General features: G+C 41.8%; 1 protein-coding gene across 1 annotated transcript in view; it reads right to left on the reverse strand.

The window, feature by feature from the left end:
• grid2 (glutamate receptor, ionotropic, delta 2) overlaps nucleotides 1-19503 on the reverse strand; it is a 406897-nt gene that overhangs the window by 92843 nt on the left and 294551 nt on the right. Inside the window, exons 10-11 of the mRNA XM_073465777.1 lie at nucleotides 13988-14185; nucleotides 9606-9918 (exon numbers count right to left, since the gene is read on the reverse strand). Of these exons, the coding sequence (XP_073321878.1) occupies nucleotides 9606-9918; nucleotides 13988-14185 (511 nt within the window). The remainder of the gene's footprint in view (nucleotides 1-9605; nucleotides 9919-13987; nucleotides 14186-19503) is intronic.

Genomic DNA, 19503 nt, shown 5'->3' on the forward strand with positions numbered 1-19503 from the left:
GGTAGTATATACAAACGAAGAATGTTAAAATTCTCTGCATTTTGCCTGCACCCAGAAACCCCCACTCTTTTGCCGGTGATGATGCAAAATGCAGAAAGAGTCAAACTGTCAAAACTTGGCAGTGCTGATGAACTATAAACCAAGAATCTGGTCCTATACTGCCTATTTCTCATCTAAAATGTTTAGAGAAACATATATGTTAGCAGACTGTTTAGCTGCAAAAGTGAAAGATTGTGAACCAGAAGTGGTCGCCATATTGTTCCTGTATTGTGAAAACGGAGGGTGGAAAAACTCTGCAGTGCTGATCACATTTGAACCATGATCCTCATCATTGTCTATTTCTCTCCTAATATGTTATCAACAACATATTTTAGTGCACTGTGTAGCTGTAATATGAAATGGTCTTTTGTAGGCTGGCTGCAATACCGTCTCCGAGGCAAAAGCAAGCAACGCCCAACTCGCAATATGTCACCCATTAGGGGGAATGTTTATAGGTCTGGTTCTGGTTGTTTTAAGCTTTCTACCTTTTGAGCTGTAGGGAATACCACAGCCCATTTTCCATGTTTTCTCTAGTCATGTTGCACCAAATTAAAAAAAATATTGTCTGCTGCATAGACAGCCTAGTTTTCCAGCAGTGAAGCACTACTTTAAATCAGGAGGACACAAACACAATTCCAAATGACTGCTAAAGTTGCTCCGTATCTGCTGGATGTGTAAAAACAGTAAGCCTAATCAACTTAAAGGGTGGTTTTATGTCATTGTTCTGTTGTCAGCTCTTGGCAGCTGCCCCCAAGTGGCAGAAAGAAAACAGTTAGGGCAAGATTAAACACAAGTATATTAAATAAAGTATAAAATTCTGGTTTTCAACATTTTAAATGAAGTGCAGTAGCTTTTTCAGCAAAAAAGCACTTAATACCTTAGCATGTATTAAACGATCTCATTAAGCAGAATGGCTCTTGTCAAAGTCTTTATTCATATTATATTATATCATATTATATTTATGTCAGCAGCATTAATGTTGTAGCTTGTCGAGATGAAGCCAAGTGTATCTGCTTTGCAAATATACTGCTCGGCTGTTCAGCTGGTAAGATGCATCATACACGTATCTCATATGTTACAATATGTACTTACAAAACATACTGCGTGTGTTTTACTTGGTAATGTGGTTACGGTGGATGGATGGACAGTTTGCATGGAGGGCAGATGGGATGAAAGCAGGTTTGAATGGGATGCGGCTGAATTAGAAACAGCTGGACCTCATTACAGGCGAGCAGTAAGAAAGTAGTGGACGGAGGGAGGGCAAGTGGCGAAGGAGGAAAGGAAAGGAAGCAACTGTGACAGAAACAAGAGCGCACACAGTGGAAGAGAGAGCGGGAGAGACGCGCATTTAATGGAACTGCTGAGGGACGGTCTCTTTTCGCCGTGGCACATCTCTCTAGTCCTCGGTGAGACTGTGTGAGGGAGCGAAAGAAGAAAGGAGGGAGGATAGATGGAGAGATAGAGGGGCACAGTCAGGAGGGACGCACGTCCTAAAGTTGGGTCCACTTCACAGCAGCAGAACAGAGTCGTTAGAGAGGGATAATGGATTAGAGGAAGTCATACAGAGGCGAAGAGAGGGAGAAAAAGAGAGGAAGAGAGCGCGAAAATGATGATAACGTTGGATTCCCAGCAGTATGGCACAGCAGAAACAGAGATAATGATGGAGGGAGAGACACGTAGAGGGAAGCGAGAGAGAGAACGGGGAGTGCTGAATGTGAACGCACCTCACATTGCGAAGACTCAGCGGTAAGTAGAAAGAATTGGAAGATGGAGGGAAGGAGGGATGAAATACAAGAGGAAGGGTAGGAAGGAAACAGAGAAACAATCAGGGATTTTTCTATATGGTGCTCAAACAAGGATATGAAAGGAAAACACACACATTTACTCACACATATAGACGGATAGATGCACAGCAAGGGGCAAAAAGGGAGGTGCTGAGTGTGTGGGAGGAAAATAAAAGAAAGGGGAAGAGAGAGAGAGATATTCGGAGCAGCAGATGGAGAAATGAAAGTGTTGATTATGGCCTATGGCCCTCCCTGTGTGTTTGTGTTGGACTGTCTGTGCAGTTCTCTCATACAGTGAAAACAGCTAATTCACAGTGTGCGTATGCGTGTGGCTGTGTATGTATTTCCCACAAAGTTTGCTCTAATTGAGAGACAGCAGCACTCACGCTGACAGTGGGGCTGCATGCTAAGATAACACACGCATTTGCACACACACCCACAAAAACACAGTCTGTTTCTCCACGGTGTCTTCCCTCTCCCCCACTGGTTGGGACATTAATTAGGGGAGAACACCAGAAAAGACAGAGAGAGCGACTCTGAGAGAGATTTCTGAAAGACAAATATTCAGTGTGACACCAGAGTTTTGCTTTTGACTGCTCTGCTTTGGCTCAAACGTTGGCTGGCAAAACTTAGGAGTCAGGACAGGAAGAAGAGGAAGTGAAGAGACGGCAAGATGGATGAAGGGAGACAGCAAGGTATCAACACAGGAAGTGGGATGAAGGAAGAGGGTAACGCGTCCGCCCTTACACTCTGTCTCTCTTGGTTTAATTTTGCCCTCTGACTTGCGTAACAGCACCGCCCTTACTCCCACACAGGTTACACATCAGCAGAGATGCCTTCTTCGAAAGCCAGCTTCTGTCGTCCGTTTGAACATTTCAATCACAGCAGAGTTCACAGTCGGTTTGATAACTGTGACCACTTCAGCTTTCTCCTCACTCGGAGACTGCAGTTCTGCACCAAAAATAAATAAATAAATACATTTCTAGAAACACCAAGAAAGGAGTTTCATAGATAGTTTCCAAATATAATCTGTTGCAGATGCTCTCTGGCCTGCAGAACCTAACCACCCAAGCAACACCTGAGGGCATCTCGGATCCGGAGCTTTCTGTTTTAAACTGGCCCAGAAACTGCTAAATTATCTTTGCACTGCTTTTACTGCTATTTCTTGACTTCTTGGTGTTTTATCTGTCTTCTTCTTTCTTAGAATTAGGTTTTTTCTTTCCAGCTCTTTGAGGTTTGCTTTTAATGAAATGGATCACAAATTAATTGCATCATTACTACATTTGCTTTGGATGTTCAATAGAATTCTCCAGATGACTCAAACACAGTAACAAAATGGTCACTTTAATTTGCCTTTGGTTTTGTTCTGTCTCCAATATCCATAGAAAATTAATGTTTAATCCACTTTACGGACTCTAATTTGAGCGGCATTATCATCCTCCGCAACGAAAAACACTTTCATTCCGCGCCATGTATGAATGTGTCTGCCATCTAAAGGCTTTTTTTTGCTTTCAAGCATTTTCTGCTTTTACTGCTGCTCAGCTCGTTGAAACTTGCGTCTGAGGTACTGCAACTTTCTCCTGACCGCACTCCTACAACTGCTGGAGGTCTTGTTTTCCTTCTTCCTGGGCTCTTGCATGTCACCCTCACCCCCGCTGACAGCCTGTGGTGGCTTATTTCAAATCCACAACCTGGCGTACAAGTCTGCAAATGAGTGCGCATTCCCATCCCTCCAGGCCACGGGCTGTCCAGGCTCTCCATACCAGCCCAGTCAATGCCCTGCACTCTGATAATGTTGTGTGCTTGGCTCTCCTAATAATGTGACCTGGTAATCACTCATCCCAGCCTCGACTCTCCTCCCCCTCCTGGCTCTGAAAAATATTGGAATGACCTTCTCACCTCAGCCAGGGCCAAAGTGTAACCAACTGCAGCTGAAAATTAATCTCCTTAGGAAACATTTCACATCCTCTTTAAATCACATCCACTCATCGTCCCCTCTGCACACACTACTTACATACCTCATTCTGTCTCTAGCCCTTATTTAAACTCTTGTGTGATCAACTGCAAATCATGTTCCCCATATTCCCGCTTCTCTGACTCACTGTTGAAATACCCACATCAAATTTGTGTCGGCATCAACGGAGACGCTGTCTGCTTTCAAAAGAAAACCAAAACCGCGATCGAGGTCTAAACAACAACCAGGACAGATGTGTGTTAGTAGATGGTCTCTCCCATTTTCTACCTCATCTGCATGCTTATGAGTCAAAGTTCTGCAAAGACTGCATAAAACATGACGTGGTCTCGGCGACATCACCCATAGGTTCCTGAAGAGCCTTTGTGAAGCTCAGTGAGGGGGCTCAAAGCCCCCATGCCTTTAATTAATGCATAACTTTGAGCCTTATACTGTATTTTAGACAAGTGGGTTATATGTATATTCGAAGTCGCTTTCTGTCCCAGGCTCTAAACATGTATATCCATGCTGTAAACTGGGCTTTATAATATGGTGGTCGATTGGGATTAAATCACTTTTGGAGCTAGCCTCAAGTGGCACTTTTTGGTTTTGTTGGCTTCCTTTCTTTTTTCCTGGCGGTTGCTGCTTGGTTGGTTCTACACAGCAGGAACAGCATCTGCCTGTGCGCTACAGGTCAGCGCTACGTTTGATTTTCCACCGCTTGTTTATTCATACTTTGCACCAAAGACCACTTGACCTTACACTCCTCTCCCTCAGCGTGGTTTATTGCTCTTCAAAGTATGGACAACTTTTTGTCACAGCGGGTGACGTGTTGTGTGACCTCGTTCTGACGGAGTGTGCTGTATATCCACCTCTCACATCCTTTACCTGATGGTTGCTTGTAAAGTTAGCGCTGTATAAATTTATGTTCAATCTCCTTGACTGCTTCTTTTTCAAAGATTGGAGGTAAATAATCAGAGCATTTTGTCAATATTACTAAGGTTACTAAGTGTGGATGTGGGACTTTTTATTTATTCCTGCTACACATCCTTAAAAAACACCTACTGGATCAACTTTCTTTTCGGTCAAAGTTGCTCTTTGAGGTGCTTCTGTTTGATTTGATATTGTATTACTGTTGAATAATAAAAACCAAATCCCACATTTGCACTCTGCCTTTGATGAAGCAGTTTACAAAATATAAAACCAACCATGAAATGTTGTCAGATGAACTCCTTCCCTTTGTGTCTCTTTACCTCCTAACCTCCCTCTCTGCCTCTGTTTGTCTCTCTCGCTCTCCTTGAGACCAATTACACATAATTTATGGAGTACACGGAGTGCAGACATTTTTTTCCCACTATTCCCGTTCCCTCTCTCGCTTCCTTTCTGTGACCCTCCCTCCACTGGCACAACACACACAGACGGCAGACTGACATGTAAACAGAAAGTAAACTGGGGAGGTTAACGGAGGAGGAAGTGAAGAGAAAGGACAAAAGGACACGAAACAAGAAATAAATTAAAGTATAAGAAAGGGAAGCAGAAAGAAAGAAATTGTCAAAGGTAGAGAAAGGAGAAAGAAAAGAATGGAGCGAGACATCAGTGTAATCCCTTTGCACCTCCCTCGTTCTCCTTTTCACCGTCTCAAAGTGTTTCCAGCCAAAAGCAAAGTTCCGGCGTCATGTTTGAGTATTCTCTCCCATCACTCATCTCTTGCTCCCTCCTGCTGTGGGAATGTGTGTGTTTGCATCTGAATCAATTTTCCCTACGGGTAATATTTCAGGGTGAAGCACAAAGGTCTGGGACATCATACAGGTGCTGCTGCAAGAAAACTGCTGTATGAATATTCAGTGTACATGTGTTGTGTGTATGTGTGTGTGTGTTCTCTTTCACCTCACTATGGGATGAGCCCCCCTGCGTTTTCAAAGAAGCATTCACTCCGTTAAGCTAGCCCAAAGATGCTGGCAGTCAGGACACATGTGTCAAGGCCATCCACCTTCATATATCACTTGTCATTCAGGGCAAGCCCACTAGCTGACAGACCTCAGAATGGAACGGACACCTCCAGTGCCACCCTTTGCTCTCGGCGATGCGTGGGCTTGGAGCTCAGTTTGCGCGTTCCAGCCAAGTGTTGAAGAGGCTCAGTTCAAGTGTTGGTCTTTTCAGTGCCACACTCCAAGTCTGAAAAACCACTCACAAACACTTTGTGGAAGTAAATGTTTGTTCACTGACGCATCCAGGCAAACAGCCGAGGGTGCAGTGGGTACAATTTTTCATTAGAAAAAAACAAACACAACGTTTAAAAAAACACTGCCCTTTACTGGAGTGTAACAAACATCACACAATACGACCACGCGGTCTATAACAACCGTCAGGGACATCTACATTCTGACAGTTACACTCTCTTGCACGCAAAGAGATATTCTGGAGTGATGCTCACCTCCTCTCTGCCCTGTTGAACAGGACCTTCTTTCCTGCAGCTCGCCCTATGGGCCTGGCTTAGAACAGGGAATCCCCTTTCAGTGTTCATTTAGTTCAATTCTGTCCATTCTGCCGGACTGAACTGACAAAAAGAAGTCATTTTCTTCTATCAGGGTGCACTTGGCTGCTATTTCTGCTTGTTGGTTTTGAAGATAAAACGGCAGGCCAGCATCCCCTTGTTGGTCACTGTATGAATGGTGCACCGAGACACCAACTCAAAGCCGAAGTCCTGGGATTGGGATTTGACTGTAGTTCTGGAGGCCCGCACCAGCCATCTGTTTCAGGCTCGTGCTGACACATATACATGAAAATACTACCTCTAAAAGTAGCCTCGCTTTTGTCTTTAGCCACTGCTTTAGCTGTGAGTGATATTCACACTCTATGATCGCATATTGCTCATCCCCGGAACCCTTGGGGATGACCTTGGGGCTTAATGCTTTCATCCCAAAGGTGGTGCTTGCTCAGCAGTGGACGAGGCAGCTTTTTCCTCATTTTGTGCAAAGGTTGCGCTTTGCAACTTATGTGTAACAAAGGCCTTTGGGAAGCAGGACAATTTGATTCCTAAGCTAAGCTCAGCAGGTGTAAGCCCATGAAAAAAACAAAGACCTTCTCACTGGATAGGTGATGTTATTACACCGGCCTATTCCAGCTCAGGCCTTCAGGACCCGGCTGGGTTGCGGGCACATTCTACAAGGGGTCGAGCAACCTCTTGGGCCCTGTCCAGCATATCAGCTACAGCTTGCTGGTCGTCGCCCCGCTCATTTCCAAGGTTCCACATCGAGCCTTGGTTACGTGATGAGTGCGAGCACCTTGGTGGACCTGGCTAATCCACACACTTCTACGCGAGAGGGTTGGCAGTCAGTCATTGAGATAAGCTTGTCTGACAATACAGCATGAATGAGATGTCTCACCAGACTGCCCTTTGTGCTGCTGGGGTGAAGTGAGAAAGCGGGTTTTTAATGACGAGTGACTGCGTCTGTCATGTATAAAGGCACAGGACCCTGATGCAAAACCTGAAGTTATCATGTGTCTGAAGGCTGACATCTCTGCTTTACAAAATGGTTGCTGAGACGGAAGTAAAGCACATACCAGGTGACTTTAAAGCCGGTGAAGGTCAGCCCACTTAGCCTTGTGGCAGTAGTCTGTTCATGCTCAGTTAATTTTGTGAAGGATATTTCTGGCCAGCCAAATCAGAAAAACGAATTACCTGTGGCTAAAGCACAGCTCTTCTCACACGAAGAACATGCACCTGATGCCACACACACACACACACACACACACACACACACACACACACACACACACACACACACTCACACACACTGTGCAGTTTATTACTGACACACACACCAACGTATACACACACAAAGGACAAACCCACTCCTGAAGAATTAGATCCTTTCTCTCCCTCTCCTTTTTTCTCCCTAATGATGCCATGACTAAAATGTTAATTACAGCTAAAAAGAGAAACGATTGCGAATATCAAACAGCAATTAGCATGTATCATCATCATCATCATTACCACCATTAGCTGCAGCACAAGATGGAGGATTATTTACCAAACGGTGGAATGCTCATCAGTTGCTTATTCAGGGCCTGAAAGGGGGCATAAAAAAACGTAAAATAGAAGAAAAAAAAAATCTGTACTCCTAAAATTTGCATAATTAATGTGGCTTAAAAAATGAACTATTGCGAGTCTCAGAGCTCGATAGCAGGAGCACACTGTGCTCATTGGAAGATAGCAGTTACTTATTTATTATTCTACCAACCACACACACATGTGTGCAGATGCAAACACAAGAATATGGGGATATTTAGTGTCGCTCTTTCATACTTTACTCAAAAGACATATGGATACTCAAACACACGGACACATTTATGCAACCGGATTTTTTTCCTCTCCTCTCCACGCCTTTGCTCTATTCCTGCACTGATGCAATTTAAGTCTTTCCATAGGTGTTGATTGTCTGATCGACACACCGGAGCATGAGCCGCTGGATTCTGGAAAATCTTTGTGTAGATAATCAGGATGAGGTTATTATCCTCCACTCAATCCATCTGGAACAAAACCTCTCCTCCCTTTTGTTCTCATTTGACTATTGCGCTCATACACGAAAGGTCAATTTACACTTATGGCACCCAGAGGACAGCTATTAAATTCAAAATTCTACTTTTTGACATTAGATTGCTTTGGCAATCACAATTTTTCTCCTATGCCCTCCCCTCCCATTATCCTTCTATCTTTTCCCTTTGTGATGGACCCTGCAAATAAAGTATGTTGTAAAAAGTCAATATGCCAACAGCAAAATATTAAACAACACAACGGTGCACCTTGTGATTGCCAGCTGGGGTAAGAATTATAAACTATAAAAATCTACAAGTAACTCTGGGGTTTCCAGAATTATAGAGCTGGACTTACTTCATTAAAAAAGCAAGAGCGAACAGTATGCTGGCTTCACTCATTCCATAACCAAGTGTGAGGGAAATTCTCCTTGTTAAAGTCTGACAGTTGCTCATTCTCTGAAGAATTACAGCGATGAATCGACCTCTTTAATACACGAGGCATCGAGAGGAGACCTGAGCATAGTGTACTCTCCAGGCTTTGAGATTGTCTTGACTTATATACTGCCAGGTAACAACGGGACAACAGATGCAGATGTCATGAGAAGGCTGACTTCACCTGTCAGGTGTTGATCATGTCCTCCCCACAACAATGGCCCATTAGTGTTATGTGAGACAGCGACTGTCAGCTGACTCATCTGTCATCCTCACATATAAACTGTTCATTACTAAATCTGTTCATACATCTAAATGTTACATAATAATTCACTTTATGATCCCAGTGAAACAAGATGTTATCAATTAATAATGAGTTAAAATATCATAGCTCATCTATTCAGATAACCATCCACACAACCTATCCTACCTTTAGTTTAAGATCACTTCTGTCCTCATATTATTCACACAAGTCTTGTGACGTGTAAAAAAAACTACTTTTCCTGAACTATTTTCCTAAAAATTACTATCATACACTCCTAACTAGTTTTGCCAAATACATGTTGGAGTAAAACATATTTGTAGCATGAATTATGTTCATTATCAACATTTTTTCCAGTCCACAATGTGCTACTTTCCTTTTCCTGCCTAACAGTAATGGCATGGTGTTTAGGCACACCAGTTTATACAACAGCCAGCATTTACCATTCCACCACATCTACTGTATGTATCCATCAAACCTCAATCATCTGTTCAAGCCTGATCCAACCATCCAAACATTCATTCATTCATTCTTTGACATTCCTCTTTTGCTTTACTGCTCATGCTTCCCCCTCCCTCCATCCGGTTTCCTTCCTTACCTTGTTGTACAAAGGAGCCGTACACAAACCACATGGAATTGTACAGTGTTGTTGAGGAAACGGATCCCATGGGTAGCCGGGGTGGGTTGAGCCAGTTGAGCAGGTACACCAGGATGCCAATGAGGAGCACGGTGCCCGCGATGCACGCCCACAGTGACAGGTCGAAGGGCGCCAGGCAGGCAAACATGTCCACAGTGCGTTCGGCCTTGCGCAGCAGAACGCCCACGGAATAATCCATGTAGCGTGTGGTGAAGTCCACGACGCTCTCTCGCTCAGGCGTGATGGTCAGGGCAGAAAGTCCCACATCGGCTCGCTAAAAGAGGCGGAGGGTGAGAGAAGAATTTGAAGTATCAACACTGTGAAAATGTGTAGGTGAGGAGCACAGCTAAAAAATGTGGACCTTTGTACCCCGACGTAGGTAAGTGCTTTGAGTCCCACTATCTAAATGGATGCATCAAGTACTAAGAAACTTTATAATGACTCGGAAAACATCTGGGCTGTTGGTAGATAAACAAAATAGGTTTTCATAGAGCAGAGCTTTTGTTGTATGTATAGTTCTTTCTCTTAATTAAATGCAAAAAAAAACAACAGTAGGCAGAAGTGTTTTGTTATTTTGTTTCAAAACTTACAAAAAAAAGTGTTCTTGGCACATCTGCGTACAGACAGATGTGTAGGAGATAAAGCAAGGTTTCAAAACAAAAAACAAACAAAAAAAAAATTGCTCCCGCATAATGTCGGTACTCTGAATGCAGATAACATATTTCTCCTGACACACACAAACAATGATCTTCAAGGTGATACTTAAATCTTAAAGTGTGCTACTTTTTGAGTAAATGGAGACTTAAGATAAACATAAAACTAAGGTCAGAAAGAGGAGGATACCCAAAAATAAGCATGCATGGACATCCTCATTAGGTGCATTGGGCTCTGTTTTGCCTCTGGACTATACATAAGTATGCAAGCACTGTCTTTCGAGCCCATTATACGCCCGGCGTGAACTGACTATCATTTGATGTATGACTTTTGAATCATTCATTCATGACTCAATTGATTTACTTTTGTGTCAGTATGCCTCCACAAACATTAAAGCCTCTCTCATCACTTGGAATTCTTGGAATGTTTAAGAGGCAACTAATGACTGCTTTAATTATTTACGTGTAAAGACTTTTAAGTTGAAAAAAAAAGAAAAAAGGAGCTGTCTGCCAAGAAAAAAAAATGGCTAAGCTCAGCTTAAATGCAAAAAACAATGATGGCTAATTAAAATGTTTTCAGTCCCCAGTGCTTGGTGAGCAGCTGTAGACATCTGCTTGTTCCATAACAAGGATTTAAGTTGCTGCTGTGAGTGCGTGCTTATGTATTTGAAATATATACTAGTGCAAGAGATTGTAGATATTATGGTTTAATAATGAGATTTTCCTTTGCTGCTATTAAAAACTAACAGTGACAAGTTAGGTGAATCTGTAGGCAAATGCACACACACATACACGCTGATTACACACTTAAACACACACAAAAACAAACAAAAATTTTAATCCACTGTGGGCAAAAAAAAAATCTGCTAATTTCACAGTTGAGTGGGGAAACAAAATGCTTAAATGTGCAGAAATTGTCACTTACACTGCATAAGAAGAATTGGGATAAACCCTGCAGGATGCCTGTTGGTTAAGACAACACTATGATATGCATGCAAGTACGTGTGTGTCTGTTTGTGTGTGTGTGTGTGTGTGTGCATAGAGCGGAGATGAATTGCCATGCTGACTGTTGTGGTCAGTCAACATGGAAACTTCCAGAGGGCACTCTGGGTAATAATTATCTGGTATAATTGGGTTTTTGCAGAGATAAACCGTGTTGCTGACTGATGGGGAAAACAAAATTATTTGCATGTTCAGTTGATTTCGCAGCCTTACGCTCGTCTGTGTACACATAAATATGCGTCATGGTCAAAGCATTTCTCTATCATATTTTTAGAGTTGTTGCTTTGGGGGAGAATACAACGGCTGAACACATGCACACAGTATACAAGGTCAGGGGAAGGAGAGCAGTCTTAAAAAAAAAAAAAAAAAAAAATGTTTAAGCCTGACAAACAGCCAAAAGAAAATAATAAATTAAAAGCATGGGAAACTTCTGGGAAAACATTGCTGAGAACATAAAAACATCCTTGACCTATGGAGACTAAAGAAAATGTGCAGTAGCATTGTACAGTTCCAGGAAGACATCAAAGGGCATATACACAAATGCAGATACCAGCAAGAACTTGCACTCGCACATACACAGAATGGGAAATGGTAATTAAAGACCAGCTTTATGTTTATTGTATAAAATTGTATGGGGATGGTTGAATTGCTGTAAGTAACCTACTGTATGCTTTATTTCAGCAGCATTTTATGTGAGAGATGTTTAGCAAATGGTTTTTACTTTGCTGTATTGACCTCTATCAGTTAAAGCTCTGACCACACAGCACATTAGCTTTGTCCAAATTTAATTCTGCATTTTCAATGTGGTGTATGTGCTCATTAGCCTTGAAGGCAATACATTTGAATTTGCTTTCAGGATGAAAGATATTTTGTTTCCTCTCCTTCTGGCACAGTAAATATATAAAATTCCAAAGAATACTTGAGTTGCTATGGTGGTTGTAGTTTCTACCATGGATTATCAATTAGCTTAGCAAAGTCAACTTTCAATGGTGACAGTGTTATACCTAGCTAAATATTAATCGAATCTTGCCTCTACTGGTATCAAAGGGAAAAAGGTCATTGTTGTTGTCACTGCCTTGTTCTTGTCGCGTCCTGTTTTAGCAATCCATAAATTATTTCGGGGACAAAGGAATGGCGTGACTCTGAGCAGCTGAGGTGAGCTCAAAGCTCTTTGCTGGCAGGCCTCCTCATGACAACACTCGATGAATGTTTTAAGGGATCAAGATCCGGGAGAGGAACAGAGAATATATATATATATTATATATTCAGACGGTTCTTGTAATGTTTCCAAAGTGTTTGCCAAGCACAAGGCTCTGTAGCACAATAAAATGTGCGCCGCCCTTTCTGCAGAAAAAAATGTAAGAGACACTGATCCCAAAATGTTTGAAAAAGAAAAAAAAAAAGACTTTTTTTGTTTCTGCAGTAGACTGATTATAATGTCACTATATTCAGGACTTTGACATCATGATCTTAAATATCAATACTGTTTGGCGATGGCGACAGAAAAGGCTGTCCATGTCTGCGCTGGAAACCTGCATGATCTACAACAATGAGATCGTGCATCTAAATTGAGGGCAATCAGCCTGGCAGCACAAGAGATTGATTCGAAAGTTTTGTGAAGCAGCAGTGAAATGGGTACGCTTTGTGCTAATGGTTAAAGTAGTTATCATGCAACGGCCGCAATTTCACGCCCTCAAACTAAAGGCCACTTCATCTTTGTGAAATCCAACGTCATCGCCTGTTTTCCCTTCCCACTGACGAAGTTCAAGTGTCTGTTGGTAGTAATGCATAAAGTACTTGAAGATACTCGAAGCCAGCCAATTTATTAAAAAGCTGCTCTGTTTTCACCAATTTGCAATATCACATATCTGATATCTGAGGTCGGCCCCTCTCAAGACCACTTCTGGCTACATGCTGCAGTCGTTAGTGATTAAGTGTCTGAGCTTGTATTGCCAGTTTCAAGAAATCATACTCAGATTAATTTAAATTGCTGCGTCTTCGCAAGATCAGATTAAAATAAACAATAAAAATAAGTAGAAAAAGAACATCAGTAATAGCAATAATAGCAAAAGCAATGACTGAGAGGAATGCAAGCAAAACAAGCAAACGCATGAAAACTGTTAGCAGTCTCTAAAACTTTAACAATGACACCAGCAAAATTCACCCAAATTACAAGTCAAGTGAAAAGGATAGGTCTTTAATTTCCTGTTTAAAAAAAAATCCGAGCGAGTTAGCTGTTCTAAGATCTAAGGGGAATTGGCTCAACAGTTTAGGGCCATAAAAACAGAGAGCAGCCTCACCAGATTTCTTGTGGGACACTTGGGGATGTTCTAAAAGAAAGGCAGTAGAAGATTTAAGACTTCTTGCTGGGACATGAGACGAGAGGCAATTTGCTGATATATGAGGCCGTTAGCTTATGTAAAGCTTTGCAGAGAAGCAGAATGGCTTTATATTAAATTCTAAAAATTATAGGTAGCCACTACGGTGATGCAAGCAGGGGTAATACTGTATAGACCTACTTACCAAAATCGTCTATGGCACATGCTTCTGCTTGCGTGTGTGCTTCTCCTTGTGCATAAATTGGCAACAAATGCCTTCATTGCATATGCTTTTCACAGGTTAAATCTAAAATGTAGGTGTGTCTGGAGTGTGTTTGTGTGTGTGCTCACATGTGTGCATTCTCCTCACCTTGAAGACCAATTCGCCCATCAGTCCGTTCCACTGACCGTCAGGCTGCAAGCTGCCGTATTTGTGGTCCGGAGCGACGTAGATCTCATACTTGAAGCCCAGATAGTTGGACAGCGCATCCAATACGTCGATCGAATAGCCCTGGTACTTTTTCGGTTTTCCCAGAACGTTCTCCGACACCATGACAAACGGCTCCTCCTGGAAGGCGAAGATCAATCAGTGTGTCAGTAAGTCAGTCAAGCAGCCAATCGATACACCAGTCATTCAAGCATTAAATCACCCAATTACCCGAGTGGCCATTATACCACTATGATGCTCAACCTGACGGTTTGGATGAACGTCTGTGAGCGCCTACATTACACATCCAGTCCAAAAAAGTCAATTTCAACACATTTTTATTCACACTACCAGTGTAAATGCAGGTACGTTTACAACCAACCTTCTGGACGCTCTGGACGGTTGCATTAATTTCCTACGACTAACAAAATCAAAGCCTTCTTTGTCTTAAGACCTGCATGTTTAACATTCAGCTCTCAGTCTTGTTCTCCTTCCCTTTAACTGACACGCTGCTACCTTTGAAAACTACCTTACCGCCCCCAACTCTCAGTATGCATTACCATCCTGAGGGGCTGGGTGCAAATGGGATTTGTCACCCCACTGACATGTTAAATGTCACAACCGGGGTAAAATCTCACCCCTGTGGTTAAAATGTGGATCACATCAGCCTCTCTTGTGGCATGCGTGGGTATTCTCATTCCCTGGTAGAATATGAGATACTAACAGCATGGGGAGTCATTAAACATTACTCCACAGTGCCTTTAGTGGTCAAAAACACCACAGGGTACATTAGATGAGCAATTTATAAAGAGTTGTAAACTGCTGAAAATAAAAATACCACTGGTCACACATTTTTCTTTTAAGCAATATGATAAAAAAAAGTACTTTCTGCTGCTGCTGTGGAGGCAAACCAGATGCTGACAATCTATCGATATAGACGCAATGACTCACTTAATATCTATCTATGTGTTTAATTCTAAGCTATGCTAAGCACTTTCTTTTTTGACTGTCTATTCGGGATTCCAGGAGAACCCCCCTCCCCAAATCTAGTGTTGGCTCGGCTCCCAAAGTTCCCTACTCAGCTTTGTTTTTATTCACAGAGGGAACCATGTTTCATAATTTATTTAAAACATAACCCTATTTAACATTTTCAAGCGAATTAAAATGTTGAAAATCAATAATCGCACCATGCAATTCAGCAGATTTGTTTTTTATTGGTTCATTTTTAAATGCACTGGGACGGCTGAACCTCTTGTTTATTGATATCACCATCGCACCAAAAGGGCAGCTTCCCGTTGAGGTTAAATGACACCCAGCAATGCTGACATTTTTAGGCAATTAAGAGAACATGGCGCAAAGAGAAACAAGGTATTTTTTTAACTAGGAGAGCAGTAAGCTGGTTGGATGTTATTTTTTTCTGGCGTTTTCTCTCCAGCTCTCGTCTACGTCCCCACCCCTTTCTCGCCCCTTTTTTTCTCTCTTCTTTAATAAATCCCTATTGATGGGCGAAATGTTTTAGGCCAATATGTCTTGCAGATTTATGAGGGCCTCTGTGTTATTGACTGGATACTGGCTGCACATTAAGCACACACATACAGACACACGCGGGCTACGCCGTGCATTAACTTGCCAGTTTCTAATCCTCGCTAGCTGCTGCTGTTCAATAAGCTATTAGGCAGTGAGTGGACATGCATGCCAAGTCCCTCTCTCACCACAAGCGTCCATCAATCAAAGCAGGAACACCCACTAACACATACACCCATACATACTGAATTACTCCCCATTTACCTCTGATTGCTTCCCTATGCGGGTATCTTAACAAACAAACATAAACATGGTGGGGAAAAAAACATGGCTGACCCTGTTGAACTAGGGGAACAATGACACTCGACCATTTCCCCAGGCCTTATTCCAAATGTTCACACTGGAAGCTCATTTCCAAAGTAAATCATGCATTACATAGCTATAATGGCATTTTTCAAATTTAATTGGTCCTGTGAATACAGCAGGGAATTTAGATATAAAGGTTTCACGATCAGCTGCTTTAGCCAGCATACACATGAGGGTGCAAGAATATTACACACACAATAAAGCTCAGAGATTCTTGAGTTTATTCTTCACTGGACATTCTATATCTAGGATAGGACAACAGGGGTCTTGAGTACTCTGATGAGTAAGGTAACTGCTACACAAACTAGGTGCATGTTATATATTTACCAAGCAATGGAAGAGACTAATAAATATGTATTGGTTTGCACGACAGCATACTGACTGAAAAATTGAGATGTTCCCGAAACAAATAGGAAAGATTCTCATTTCAAAACACATTTGACGTATATCCGTCTCTCATAATTTCCATTTGCTCTCCATAGTTATCAAATATTTTTTAGCTCATGTGCATTGATTGCTTCCCAGTTGGTATTCCGAGTAAACATGCTCGATGGTATACAGCGTAAAGACATGCAAACACACATAACCATACTGTACACATGCATACACACCTGCCCACCCACACGAGCTTGCCAGCGAACCATTTAACACACAAACCAATAGCAGCAGCAAATCAATACACGGCAAGAAACTGTCCATGTGCGGCTCTGTGTAGGTGTGTGTGTGTGGGGGTGGAAGTGTTTGAAAGTACTGTCTGAAAGCATGTTTGGTGTAAAGGACTGCTAGAACAGAATATATAAAAGCACCTCGGGTCTCTCTAGTGTCTCAAAGCCAGCCCACGATTTTAGCTGAGCTCATGGTTCTGTGGAAAGGGCACAGGTTGTTTGACACAGATGTCATTTCGAGTTGGCTGTACATTACATGACAGTTCTCTCCTTCACTTGGACATAGACATGAGCCGTTCCTACACCTGACTAGATGAACACTCCACTTGCTGGGCTGGGACAGGTCTTTCCTTTTCAGCTTGTAAAACATGGTGACTTTTGGGAAAACATTGTCAAACCTATTTGAAACCATCCAGCCAAATAATTTTTTTTAAAGAACTATTAAGTAAAAGCAGCAGGCCTTACAGATGCTGACAAATGCTTAAATCTATAAATCGGGTTTCAGGAGTTGTTCAAGTTTTGACTTCTGAGAGGCAACGAGTCATGTAATCATCTGAACTCTTCCAATAGCTCACTGGTTGGTCAGGCTTTGAGCCGCCGGGCTCAATCGATGCTCAGTCGATGGTTTCAAGACTAAAATCTTGTAAGAAAAAAAATCACCACGTGAGGTGTAACCTGGCTTTGTGACTCAAATCTGTCTCTCTCCTATCTCTTTTCTCTCTCTGTTGTTATTTTGCATTCTCTTCCTTCCCCCCTGCCACTCACCAGCTGTGAATTTACACCATTTGGCTATCTTTCCACACACAACATCTCCCACTTTCCCTAAACATATGTCTAGGGCACCATCTTTCTCTCCATCCGTCCATCCATCCATCCATCGAGGCTACGACACTTGTCATTCTATCATCTAACATCTCTCTAGCAGCTTGTCTTATACTTCTCCATCTCTCTGATGGGAATCTCTCCTTTCCCTCCTCCTCTCTTTCTTCTATGCTAATTGAACAAGTTCATTCCCTGTCTACTCTTGACTGGAAGTACTGCAAGTGGTCTCAGTGCTGCTCGGGTCTTTTTTAGAGACATGACTGGGATGAGGAACAGCAATTTTCCACAAAGACTAAAGAAACAGCATTTGAAAAGTCCTCAGAGGGAATGCTGGGAATGACATGAGTCATGTGGTGATTTGCAGCAGCGAGCACTTTCAAAAACACTCTTTGGCTTTGTCTGCGAAATTGGTGTAAAATGCATTTTGAAAAGCTCTGCCAGTCTCTGCAGAAGATTAGATTTCATATTGTTTTAAAATGAATTTCCCCCCAGTCTCTGTTTGATAAAGATGGAAGATATGTCTCACTAAATAACAGAGGGGCTGTGTGGATTGGTTACTCAACAGCTAAATCTTAAACTTTGTGACTTATGATTTATGTAGATGCTGCACCACATATTTTTCCCGTCATCGTTCCGAGAGTTCAACAGGTCCAACACTTTGTCTCTGTTGTGTCCTGTATGCCTTCACTGGTAAGATAGGACATTTCGGGGCATCACCAGGGCTTTGGGGTTAAGACAGTCCATGAATGGCAATGTCCCTCAGACCTTTGTTTCAATTCCCTACTAGTCTTTTAACCAGGATTAAAACTTCAAGTGTCATGTTGATCTATCTTGGAGACTCATTGCGATGCAGTACAGTTTAGATTGCAATAGATTTGGAAGATGAACGAAATGATGTCAGTTGTTCTGGTTAGGTTTGATAACTGTGAATCAGAAAACCAATGTCTACTGTCAGGACAAAACAGGTTATTGTGCATAAGCTCTTACATGTATGATTATAAAGGTAAATTGTCAGTTACTAACAGCACTGAAAGTAGAGGCATAGTTGGCAAACATAATTGTAAACAGTGTTGAATACCCAAAGGTAAAAATGTAGCACATAAACAAATCTTCAGGACTACAGCCCACTAGTTTTCATGATCCTTAGTTTTAGTTTCTTTTTTCCTGTTTTATATTGAAAGCCTCTCCTTGTGTGTTATGTTTTACTTTCCACTGCTCTTTTATTGCCTTCATTTAGATTTCTTCTTCTGTTAATAAAGCTGTGTCAAAATTTCACCATTTTATTTTGGTTATGCCAACAAACATGCTATGTTTCAGCCAAGTGGCCTTTATTATTGTTCCTTGTTTCTTGAATGGAATCTCATTAATCATCATCAATCATTATAACACTGAACTAAGGTACAAATGTGTCTGTAATTAAATAAGTGGTTCAAAAGCGCTCTTTCATTATCTCCAAAAATGTGGAAAAAAAGGGACATCTTCTTCCTTTGGCTGCATATTTTGGGCAGCAGTAGCTACGTTCACAGCTTGCTTCTCATAAATGTGGAGTAGAAATGTGGGTGCAACCTCGGAAAAATTAAGGAGCACAGAAGAAAATCAGCAAAAGATGAAAACTCAGACGCTGAGATGAATCAAACTAAATTGGGAACATACAGTATGAGAGTCAGAGAGTGGTTATTTATAGGCCCTCTGATTTCGCACCTTCAGAGTCTCACATCTAAAGAGAATCATGTCCCTACCTAGAACACATCATTTTAATGTGACTGTTTGAAGGGTGCAAATTAAATCCCCCGGTTGCAAAATATCAATTTCGATCACATTTGTAACCAGAATGGTTACACAACTGAGCCCTGTAGAGGGACATAAACACATAATTACAGTGATGTAACCATTCTGTGGTAACCATCCATTTAGCAAACAATACAGTCCAAGCTAATCAATAGTATTGATTGAGTCATTGGCCCTAATAGTGGTATGATCTCATCGCCAATTAACTAATCGATAATGATAAGACAGTCTGGCTGATTGAATTGAATGAATTTACACATTAATGTGTGTGTGCATGTGTGTGTGTTTGTGTGT

Source organism: Pagrus major, chromosome 5 (assembly GCF_040436345.1).
Source record: "Pagrus major chromosome 5, Pma_NU_1.0".
Taxonomy (NCBI): Eukaryota; Metazoa; Chordata; class Actinopteri; order Spariformes; family Sparidae; genus Pagrus; species Pagrus major.